This window comes from Procambarus clarkii, chromosome 5 (genome assembly GCF_040958095.1).
Source record: "Procambarus clarkii isolate CNS0578487 chromosome 5, FALCON_Pclarkii_2.0, whole genome shotgun sequence".
Lineage (NCBI taxonomy): Eukaryota > Metazoa > Arthropoda > Malacostraca > Decapoda > Cambaridae > Procambarus > Procambarus clarkii.
Window position 1 is genome coordinate 41,139,500 of NC_091154.1, and position 12,500 is coordinate 41,151,999.

The 12,500-nt window shown below is 44.7% G+C and overlaps 1 protein-coding gene across 5 annotated transcripts in view; it reads right to left on the bottom strand.

Moving 5' to 3' along the window:
• Nucleotides 1-35: 35 nt before the first annotated feature.
• Nucleotides 36-12,500, bottom strand: part of LOC138350724 (substance-K receptor-like) — a 362,889-nt gene continuing 350,424 nt past the window's right edge. For all 5 annotated transcript variants that reach the window (XM_069301930.1, XM_069301936.1, XM_069301943.1 and 2 more), the window contains 5 exons: nucleotides 6,339-6,528; nucleotides 4,551-4,716; nucleotides 3,753-3,855; nucleotides 3,176-3,290; nucleotides 36-650 (listed from right to left, as the gene is read on the bottom strand). In XM_069301930.1, the coding sequence (XP_069158031.1) occupies nucleotides 321-650; nucleotides 3,176-3,290; nucleotides 3,753-3,855; nucleotides 4,551-4,716; nucleotides 6,339-6,528 (904 nt within the window). In that variant the 3' untranslated portion in view covers nucleotides 36-320. The remainder of the gene's footprint in view (nucleotides 651-3,175; nucleotides 3,291-3,752; nucleotides 3,856-4,550; nucleotides 4,717-6,338; nucleotides 6,529-12,500) is intronic.

Genomic DNA, 12,500 nt, shown 5'->3' on the forward strand with positions numbered 1-12,500 from the left:
CCCTACGCGTGCATCAGTATCGTACAGCAGTATCGTTGTAACATGCGCCAGATATTCCAAGAACTTCATACAAATAATTTATAAAATCACGGAATTAACGACTGAGGAAATTATTCCATTACAGGAATTCTCCAAAGCTTTATGTCGCTTCACGTTAAGATAATGTTAAATAAATATAATATAAATATTCAGCTGGTGGTAAATTCCTCGTGACATAAATAGTTTAAACATAATTTTCCTCCTATTCTTAACTGTTCAAGTACAAATGCGTTGAACACTTCGAGTGCCTTTGTGCATACATCAGTGCTCATCGGATGTGTTTATAATATTTCTTCCTTTGTGTTATTACTAATGTTTTCATGGAGGTCGTTTAACTCGTATATTTCATTGTCGTGGGTGACGGTGGAGTTGGCCTTCTTGGAGGAGTGAAGAACGCAGCAGCCGCACACCTTGCTACTCCTGCTGCTGCTGGAGGAGTTGGATGTCCTGGTGCTCAACTTGCCTCCTTTCTTTCCCTGGACGACTGACAGGCCTGCTGGGTCGCTGGTATGTAAGACACATTCGTTGGTGTATATGGCTGGGGCGCTGATGCTCGAGCAGACCTGAGTCAGGTGGTTCTTCACTTCCAGCTTTCCTTCACCGTTCCAGTTCTGTATAAAAAGCAATAAAATGGTTAAACTGTGGCAGTGATGCACATTATACTTCTGCTACTGCTACTGTTGTTCCTGCTACACTACCGCTACTGTTGTCCCTGCTACGGTTGTTCCTGCTACACTACTGCTACTGTTGTTCCTGCTACACTACTGCTACTGTTGTTCCTGCTACACTACTGCTGCTGCTGTTCCTGCTACACTACTGCTACTGTTGTTCCTGCTACACTACTGCTACTGTTGTTCCTGCTACACTACTGCTACTGTTGTTCCTGCTACACTACTGCTACTGTTGTTCCTGCTACACTACTGCTACTGTTGTTCCTGCTACACTACTGCTACTGTTGTTCCTGCTACACTACTGCTACTGTTGTTCCTGCTACACTACTCCTACTGTTGTTCCCGTTACACTACTGCTACTGTTGTTCCTGCTACACTACTGCTACTGTTGTTCCTGCTACACTACTGCTGCTGTTGTTCCTGCTACACTACTGCTACTGCTGTTCCTGCTACACTACTGTTGTTCCTGCTACACTACTGCTACTGTTGTTCCTGCTACACTACTGCTGCTGTTGTTCCTGCTACACTACTGCTACTGCTGTTCCTGCTACACTACTGCTACTGTTGTTCCTGCTACACTACTGCTACTGTTGTTCCTGCTACACTACTGCTACTGTTGTTCCTGCTACACTACTGCTACTGTTGTTCCTGCTACACTACTGCTACTGTTGTTCCTGCTACACTACTGCTACTGTTGTTCCTGCTACACTACTGCTACTGTTGTTCCTGCTACACTACTGCTACTGTTGTTCCTGCTACACTACTGCTACTGTTGTTCCTGCTACACTACTGCTACTGTTGTTCCTGCTACACTACTGCTACTGTTGTTCCTGCTACACTACTGCTACTGTTGTTCCTGCTACACTACTGCTACTGTTGTTCCTGCTACACTACTGCTACTGTTGTTCCTGCTACACTACTGCTACTGTTGTTCCTGCTACACTACTGCTACTGTTGTTCCTGCTACACTACTCCTACTGTTGTTCCCGTTACACTACTGCTACTGTTGTTCCTGCTACACTACTGCTACTGTTGTTCCTGCTACACTACTGCTGCTGTTGTTCCTGCTACACTACTGCTACTGCTGTTCCTGCTACACTACTGTTGTTCCTGCTACACTACTGCTACTGTTGTTCCTGCTACACTACTGCTGCTGTTGTTCCTGCTACACTACTGCTACTGCTGTTCCTGCTACACTACTGCTACTGCTGTTCCTGCTACACTACTGCTACTGTTGTTCCTGCTACACTACTGCTACTGTTGTTCCTGCTACACTACTGCTACTGTTGTTCCTGCTACACTACTGCTACTGTTGTTCCTGCTACACTACTGCTACTGTTGTTCCTGCTACACTACTGCTACTGTTGTTCCTGCTACACTACTGCTACTGTTGTTCCTGCTACACTACTGCTACTGTTGTTCCTGCTACACTACTGCTACTGTTGTTCCTGCTACACTACTGCTACTGTTGTTCCTGCTACACTACTGCTACTGTTGTTCCTGCTACACTACTGCTACTGTTGTTCCTGCTACACTACTGCTACTGTTGTTCCTGCTACACTACTGCTGCTGTTGTTCCTGCTACACTACTGTTGTTCCTGCTACACTACTGCTACTGTTGTTCCTGCTACACTACTGCTGCTGTTGTTCCTGCTACACTACTGCTACTGTTGTTCCCGTTACACTACTGCTACTGTTGTTCCTGCTACACTACTGCTACTGTTGTTCCTGCTACACTACTGCTACTGTTGTTCCTGCTACACTACTGCTGCTGTTGTTCCTGCTACACTACTGCTACTGTTGTTCCTGCTACACTACTGCTACTGTTGTTCCCGTTACACTACTGCTACTGTTGTTCCTGCTACACTACTGCTACTGTTGTTCCTGCTACACTACTGCTGCTGTTGTTCCTGCTACACTACTGCTACTGTTGTTCCCGTTACACTACTGCTACTGTTGTTCCTGCTACACTACTGCTACTGTTGTTCCTGCTACACAACTACCAGTGTTGGATGAGTGGTTGTGTATAACCCCCGGGTGCCGCTCCTCGTGCAGTCAGCCTAGTCAGTAGACACCAGCACCTCTGAAAGACTATAGCTGGATTTTGCAATATTTTTTTCCCCTGTACGGAGGATCTCGGGGGCCCCCTTTTATCTTCTGGGCAGTATTGGACCTCGACCATCCAGTTTGTCTACTCCTAGAGCCTATATTCCATTCGGACAGAACAAGACTCAATCAAGGTGAGCGTCATTGTCTATTCATTTATTTTTATTTATTTATTTATTTATTTATTTATATACAAGACGGCTCATTGGGTTTGTGAGAATACATAGCATAGTATTTACAATCTTGTAAAGCCACTTTCTGGAATATCCCTGAAAAAAAAGAGGACCTCGATATATGTTCTGTATGTATATACTGTCTGCCTGTCCCCCGATACAATGAATTATTATTATTATTATTACCTTACACATTTTATCTGGGATGATGTCAGTGAGGTGGTTGTGTGGCAGGTCTCTGGTGGAGCCCGTGGTGATGGCGCGTCCGCTCTGACAGCTCATCGATCCCTTCTGACAGGTCCTGATAAGGAAACAACGTAAAACATTCATTTTTAAATTAGCAACCTAATTAAAAAAAAAATTGTATTATGGACGATAAGCATTTGTTTGTTATATACAGAAAAGAAAAAGCACGGGAAGCCGATTCTTAAGATTCGCTTTCATTTGTATATCTAATGTAAATTCTCAGCTCAAAAGTATTTATGCTGGTAATGAATCTTTTATCCACACGAGTCCTAAATATTAGCGTGTTTATTCATCAGTAATAATATTATTATATTCATTTAAAATGTTATATAAATAATGAAAACTAATTATACTCAACAATTAAATTGTGTTAACTTCATCTTCGGGCTAAAATGCAGCCATATAAACCCCCCAACAACAGATAAAAATGTTAATATGGAATTAAATATATACAAATACAAGACCACCACTGAGCAAGTCCATAACTTCAAGTTGCAACTCTTCAACATTCACTTACCTGTTCCTCTTGAATGAACTGAACTCGAGCACCACCGCAGGCTCTGGACCCGAGCAGCCGACGGTCGTCTCCCTCGTCCCTCCTGTCATACCTCTCCAGTTCCCTGTTGGAGGTACAGAGTGGAGGGCTACTGATGGCCGTGTTGGAGGTACAGAGTGAAGGGCTACTGATGGCCGTGTTGGAGGTACAGAGTGGAGGGCTACTGATGACCGTGTTGGAGGTACAGAGTGAAGGGCTACTGATGGCCGTGTTGGAGGTACAGAGTGGAGGGCTACTGATGACCGTGTTGGAGGTACAGAGTGGAGGGCTACTGATGACCGTGTTGGAGGTGCAGAGTGGAGGGCTACTGATGACCGTGTTGGAGGTACAGAGTGAATAGATACTGATGACCCTACAACATATCAATGAATCAAATGATAAGTGTATTAAGACTTGTCGACATCCGGCTACAGACTTGGGTGCAGATACAGTAACAACAATATCCTTTATCTCATACAATAATTTAGGAGCAACCGAGTCATTGTGTAAATATAGCATGAGGGTGATGTACCATCATGAGCAGGCGATGAGTCACAATAACATGGCTGAAGTATGTTGACCAGACCACACACTAGAAGGTGAAGGGACGACGACGTTTCGGTCCGTCCTGGACCATTCACAATCGACTTGAGAATGGTCCAGGACGGACCGAAACGTCGTCGTCCCTTCACCTTCTAGTGTGTGGTCTGGTCAACATACCATCATGAGGGTGATGTACCAGCATGACTGTGGAGTACCAGCACGAGGAGGAGTACTCACGCTGGTGGTACATCCTACTGGAGGCCGAGTGTCGACAGGTGAGCAGCGACATCAACCCCTGGCGGAAGTTGGCGTTGAAGCCGCAGTAGATGATGGGGTTGAGAGCAGAGTTGGAGTACGCCACGAAGTACGCAGAAAACTCCAGTACCGAGAACCATTCGGGTAACTGTGAAGAAAACAAACCTTTGATATGATTCACCATTACAAAACGAGATCAAACTTCCCAATTCCTTATGTAATATCAGTCTTATCCATAAACAAATATATTATTGCCCCCGTCTTGCTGTAAAGAAATTATGAAGTTGTTTATAAGAGACAATAAAATATAATATTAATCACGGTGATGTTACTGTAGGAGACTTGAAACACTGTCCTGACCTCGAAGGGGTAAGATGTGCGCCATAGCTTTCCACCCTAGTCTTCATTTCTACCATTGTATGACGACCAAAGACTACATAGAAGTGAGAGGTATTACAGGCTGAGAGATGAGATAGCCTGCCATGGTGACCTGGCCCGTTACTCCAGGTAGCCTCGTAGGCCGAGTGCCTGCAGGTAGACTCGTGGGCCGAGTGCCTGCAGGTAGCCTCGTGGGCCGAGTGCCTGCAGGTAGCCTCGTGGGCCGAGTGCCTGCAGGTAGCCTCGTGGGCCGAGTGCCTGCAGGTAGCCTCGTGGGCCGAGTGCCTGCAGGTAGCCTCGTGGGCCGAGTGCCTGCAGGTAGCCTCGTAGGCCGAGTGCCTCGTAGGCCGAGTGCCTGTAGGTAGCCTCGTGGGCCGAGTGCCTGCAGGTAGCAGTATCACAGGTCTCGTGTACGCACCCAAACGACGGGGGTGCGTTTAGGTACCGTCAAGGAAGACGGGGTAAGAATGGTGGGCAGCAAAGGTCAGGTTAGGTCTCAGAAGAGAGAGAGAGAGAGAGAGAGAGAGAGAGAGAGAGAGAGAGAGAGAGAGAGAGAGAGAGAGAGAGAGAGAGAGAGAGAGAGAGAGAGAGAGAGAGACTTGTGGTGGAGGTTTATAGGCAGTGTTAAGGCACCCATGTTCCGTGAACAAGCACCAAGAGTTTGATGAATGTTCCTGTTCCAGTGAAGGCGGGTCCCAAAGCTAAATGTTGTAGGGGTATCTTTCATGTCCAGGAGAAGTGGACATTGTACGAACCGACAGCGGCAGTGTAGTCAAGCGACGTGACGCTGCCTCGATTTCTACAAGTACTCTTGATGTGCAAGTATAATACTTGCACAATGACAGTTTACCTGTAACAGCGAGTGGTGGTTTGTGTAAGGAACAACTCAAGCACTCCTGTGTATATTCCACCATGAGCCACGTGGTGCAAAAGTCGTCTGTTAATCCCAGGAGGGAGCGCTATTGAACGTATTCAGCAAAAAGATTGATTAAGAACGACCCCCAGCCTCCTGAAACAGAGCCTGGGCCGCACGAGCCCCAGGAGGTGGACTTCCAAGTCCCGCACCTACAGGTCCCAGACAGAGATCGTCATGCAACCCTCTTTCACCCGAGGCCGGCTTCCTTCAAGACCAAGCAGAAGGAAGAGTAATAATTATTAAATACAACATTATTATAATTATTATTATTATTATGATATATTTATTTATTTTGTAATTCCAGACCGACAACCAGAGCGCAACTTCATAGTCTCCTATGACTCTTGGATGACTAAATTAACAGATCTCTAGATAGAGCTGGTATATATACTATGCCTAAAAGCACGAGTACGCCCAGCGTTTCGGGGCAAGCGTTACCGCATAGACTGCGGCAGGTAGCATATGCAAATACTTACAGAGCTCTGTTCATGGACGAAGCTGATGTAGAGGATGATGGTCTGGAGGGGCGTCCAGCAGAGCACGAACACCAGCAACACCACCGACACCATCTTCACCACTTTTCTCTTGGCTCTGGTGGCGGTGTTCCGGGCCGGGAGGGACTGCTCGCCCGGCAGCTTCGTCATCCACAGCCTCCACACCACCAGGCTGTGCACGGCCAGCACCACCAGCCAGGTTGTGGGGGGAAACAGGATGGTTAGTAACGTTGTGATCCTTACAGAGTTAAGGTGTTTTTTTTGTATTATTCCGGGGGACCTGCTGCCTGGGTAACAGCTTCTCCCTCGAATCAACCTACCCTGGCTTTGCGCCCTGGTGAGACCACTCCAGACCAGGCCGACACCAGAGTGCAACTCCATATAGTCTCCTGAGACTGATGGATGCCTGCTATTTTCTTCCACAAACGTAGCGACACATTTACCGCTAACCAGCATATATATATATTTTCTTCTGTCCTCCATAGACAGGGTTATATATCTGTTAAACATATAGTTTAGTGATTTATTGAACAATCAACCCACAGAAGGTGATTGTAGTGCTTTTAGAATACTAATATAACCTACAAACATAATTACACAGATTTACTTCTTGTCCTATAATGTTCTAGGTGTCTTTTTTACATAGTGTCATTAATATGCATTTACAAAGGTGAAATGCAATTCTGACAAGCTTCCACATATCCTGTATATAAATACACACACATATATATATATATATATATATATATACATATGCGAACAAGCCTGAATGGTCCCCAGGACTATATGCGACTATATGAGTTTTCAGTCATATATACATATACCTACACATATCCACATATATACATACACCTATGTCTCTCCTACTTTGACAGGGTAAGATAGCTTCTATAGAAATTAGTATGATATTAAACACTTAACCACTGAAGGTGATTAAGATGCTTTTACAAGCTCAGGTTATAGGTACATACATTGTATAACAGATGTATTACATATTGTATAGGTACAATGCGTGAGGGTAGTGGGGAAATAGTGAACTAAAGGAGCAGGTTGTGGAAGCAAACACTGTTCATAGATTTAAAACTAAGTATCACAGAGAAGAAGGACACGAGTTATTGCTTTAAACAAACCGGTGGCTAGAAAGGCGGGATTCCAAGAGCCAACGCTCAGACCTGTAGGCACAAATAGGTGAGTGAGTACACACACACACACACACACACACACACACACACACACACACACACACACACACACACACACATACACACACACACACACACACACACACTAGAAAAAAGGGAGAGAGGGGATATGACAGGAATGAATAAAATACTCAGGGGAATGGACAGTGTGGAAATAGATGAAATATTCACACGGAATAGTAATAGAACGAGGGGATATGGGTGAAAGCTGGAAACTCAGATAAGTCACAGAGATTTTAGGAAGTTTTCTTTCAGCGTGAGAGTAGTGGAAAATGAAATGCACTTGAGGAGAAGGTTGTGGTAGCAAACTCTATTCATAATTTTAAAACTAGATATGGTAGGGAAATAGGACCGGAGTGATTGCTGTAAACAACCGATGGCTCGAAAGGCGGAATCCAAGAACTAATAGCTCGATTCTCCAAGCACAAATAGTAAATACAAATATTAAATAAACACACACACAAAAAGATGTGCCAATCTTTTGCAAAAGTTTTGGAGAGAGGAGATAGAGAAGAGGCACTTAACTATAGACCAATGTCGCTCACAAGCATCACAGGTAACACCAAGCGGGATGCCTCAAGGATCGGTGCTGGGACCCATTATATTCTTCATTCCTATAAATGACTTGACTGCAGGAGTTGAGTCTTTTATGTCAATGTTTACAGGTGATGCAAAACTTGTTGTTGTTTTGCATCATCTACATGCATGTAGATGATGCATCTACATCATCTGTAGATGATGTAGATCTACATCATCTACATGATGATGATGAAGATGTTTACAGATGATGATGAGGAAAGTTGAGACAGAAGAAGATTGTAACATTCTCCAGGATGACTTGAACAGGTTGCAGAGATGGTCCGAGAAATGGCTGCTAGAGTTCAACACTAACAAGTGCAAGGTGATGGAAATGGGAACAGGAGCCTGGAAGCCGAAAGGCCGATACATGATGAAGGGAAACTACCTCCCTACAACCATTAGACGTTTAGAGAAAAAGACCTGGGAGTGAACATAACACCGAACCTAACTCCAGAGACTCACATAAATAGAATAACGTCAGTCGTATACTCTACTCTGACAAAAGTCAGAACATCCTTCAGAAACTTGAATAAGGAGGCTTTTAAATCACTGTATACCGCCCATGTGAAGCCAATCTTAGAGTTTGCCGCCCCATCGAGGAGCCCCCATCTAAAGAAACATCAGGAAGCTCGAAAAGGTGCAGAAGTTTGCAACGAGACTCGTCCCGGAACTGCAAGAGATGAGGTACGAAGACAGACTGAAGGAAATAAACCTGACGACGTTAGAAAGGAGGAGGGAGAGGAGGAGGGAGAGGGTGGGACATGATACAGACGTATAAAATGCTTAGAGGGATTGACAAGGTGGAAACAGACGAAATGTTTACAATGAATGACAACAGAACAAGGGGGCACGGATGGAAGCTTGAGACTCAGATGTCAGAGATGTTAGAAAGTTTTCTTTTAGCGTGAGAGTAGTGAGTAAATGGAATGATCTAAATGAGCAGATTGTAGAGGTTGACTCCATTCATAACTTTAAAAGCTGGAATGATTGGGAAATAGATCAGGAGTCATTGAATTAGACAACCAACGGCTAGAAAGTGGGGTCCAAGAGCTAGAGCTCGACCCTGCAGGCCCAATTAGGTGAATGAGCGCGCACACACACACTACCAGACCTATAGGGGTCTAGTAGCTGAGTGGACAGCGCGCAGGACTCGTAATTCTGTGGCCCGGGTTTGATTCATGGACCAGGCAGAAACAAATAGGCAAAGTTTCTTTCACCTTGATGCCCCTGTTACCTAGTAGTAAATAGGTACCTGGGAGTTAGACAGCTGCTACGGGCTGCTTCCTGTGTGTGTGTGGGGTGGGGGGGGGGAAACACAATATTAGTTAATAAGTAGTTAGTTACCGTTGATTGATTAACAGTTTAGAGGCGGGCCGAAAGAGCAGAGCTCAACCCCCGCAAGAACAACTAGGTGAATACACAAGGTAATGGTAATACAAAATAAAAGGAGTGGAGGAGTGGTGGCCGTGTTGGATACAACGAATATGATATTTTGAAGATATCTATCGAGGACGAAAATAGCTATGATGCCTATGGCGTGAACATCATTTAAATAGGAAGAGAGCGCAGCTGTGGCCGCAATCTTCAGCCTCATCATGAACCACAGAACACCCTGACATGAGCAGAATATCAATCCCTTCCATCAATATCCTCTAAGGAGTGATAGAAGCATCAACCTGGGCAGAGTTGCCAAGCACAGTGAGATTTCAATCAAGTTCAGATTAACTGGGGAGCAATGGACCAGAGTGTTGCGAGCTGTGATGGTAGACTTGGGAGTCATCGCTAGCAGCGAGTTCAGGCCGCCGCAGCCATTCATCACTGTATGAAATAAAGCAAGCAGCATTTATAAAAGGTGATGTCAACAACAGAAGCGCCAATCTTATTGCAGCATATCGTGGCCTAGTGGTTTAAGCCGTGTGCTTGGGAGTACCCAATGTGTTGGTTCGAATACTTCTCACGACTCCTACAGATTTTCTCACGAATATCGTCCTTCAGCTGATATTCTGATGGAATATCAGAATATCATCACTGCCGAGGCCCCAATTGCACACCTCTGGTCACAACACTACAGACTGGACTAGTAGTAAGTAATTATCAATAGAAGGCACCAAACTGGGAAGGCTGTGTAGCACCACACACACTGGACAAACATTCCTGATTAAAACGCTGAAAAAAGATATCGAAGGTGATACCTAGTATCCGGGACCTTTCCTTCAAAGACAGATCGTTGTGTCTCAATCTCCGCCCGCTAGAGAGAGACGCGCAACAATGAGAATATAATCAGGATTTTCAAGCGAGTTAGGAATATAAACATGGTTCCGAAATTTGCGGAACAGTTCACAACCCCAACAATGGGTACAAGATGGAGAATTTTCGGTGTAGGAGAGATAGAGCGAAAGGAATAGAGCTAGGTTTATCTCTAAATAAAAGGGATAGAGAGATAGGGTTGGGAAGAGGGTTGTGGTGAGTGGCATGGGCTCTGTCTAGAATTACTAAATCAAACAGTTTAACAGATTTCATGGAATAGATTGAATAAGTATATGGGATAGAGGAGTTGGATTTCAATGCCCCCCTTGAAGGGGGATTGACCTATGCATCCCCCTTCTCATGAAGTCGGTCGATATGAAATGTGTAACCCAAATGTCCATAGTTCAGCATTCCTTTAAATATTAGTGTATTCAGAAGCTGACAAGCAAAACAAATGTTCAGATTACATATTTGTGTTCAGAGCACAACCTGTTCATTACAGTGATGTAGTGTGTAGTGAGAATAGTTGCAGTAATAGATGGATATGGAGAGAGTATGTGTGCGCAGAGATGGAAAGGGGGGTAAATGGAGATGGGTATAGTGTGAAAATGGTTACAGTGATGAGGCGAGAGGGGGAAGGTGATAGGAGGGAGTATGTGGGGAAGATGGGGGAGGGTGTATGTGGGAGAGATGGGCAAGGAGCGTGTTTAAGAGGGAACCATGAGAGGCCTGGGCATAGGATCGATCCGGACACTGCTGGGAACCCAAGCTAGTATATCCATATCAATAAATTAGGATGTCTGAATTTGTAGGTGGTTATCATGTCTCCCCTTACTCTTCTGTCTTCCAGAGACATGAGGTTTAGCTCCCTTAGCCTTTCCTCGTAGATCATACCTTTCAGTTCTGGGACTAATCTGGTGGCATTCTCGGAATCTTCTCTAACTATGTCTTGTGCTTAACTGGGTATGACCTCCAGGCTGGAGCTGCATACTCCAGGATTGGTCTGACATAAGTGGTATACAAGATCCTGAACGATTCCTTACACATATTTCTAAAGGCAGTGCTTATGTTGGCCAATCTAGCATATGCCGCTGATGATATCCTTTTGATGTGGGCCTCTGGGGACAGATTTGGTGTGATATCAGCCCCCAGGGGCCAAATTCACGAAAGCAGTTACGCAAGCACTTACAAACCTGTACATCTTTTCACAATCTTTAGCGGCTTTGTTTCCAATTATTAAACAGTTAATGAGCTCTGAAGCACCAGGAGGCTGTTTATAACAATAACAACAGTTGATTGGCAAGTTTTCATGCTTGTAAACTGTTTAATAAATGTAACCAAAGCCGTCAAAGATCGAGAAAAGATGTACACGTTCGTAAGTATTTGCGTAAGTGCTTTCGTGAATCTTGGCCCAGATCTTTTTCTCTATTTGACTCTTGCAGGATTTCACCTCCCAGATGGCACCTTATGATCAGATTTCTGTTCCCTTCGCCTAATTTCATTACTTTACACTTTCCTTAATTGAACTTTAGTAGCCATTTTCTAGACCATTCCACCAGTTTGTCCAGGTAGTTCTGTAGTCTCTGTCTATCTTCATCTGTCTTGAGTCGTCTCATAATTTTTGCATCATCAGCAAACATTGAGAGGAATGAGTCTATACCCTCTGGAAGATCGTTCACATATATTAGAAACAGGATGGGTTCAAGTACAGAGCCCTGTGGAACCCCGCTGGTGACATCTCTCCACTCTGATGTCTCCCCCTCACAGCTACTCGCTGCTTCCCGTTGATTAAATGCTCCTTTACCCACTGGAGAACCTTCCCTTTTACTCTTGGTGTATGTGGTGTGGTACACACGCAGGGCAGCACCTGGTATGTTACGTGGTACACGTGGTAGGCTGCACGTGGTGTGGTACACATGGAGGGCAGCACGTGGTGGATGTCACCTGACCTTAGGTGAAGCAGGACTGTAGGATCCTCACATCAACTCAAACCTTACACTCATCAGTCCCTTAATTCTATTATAACAAAACAAATCATTAACCTAAAACACAAAATCCTTAATAAAAATGAAGAAAGACTGAACACACGATCATACTGAAACCTAAACACCGTTTG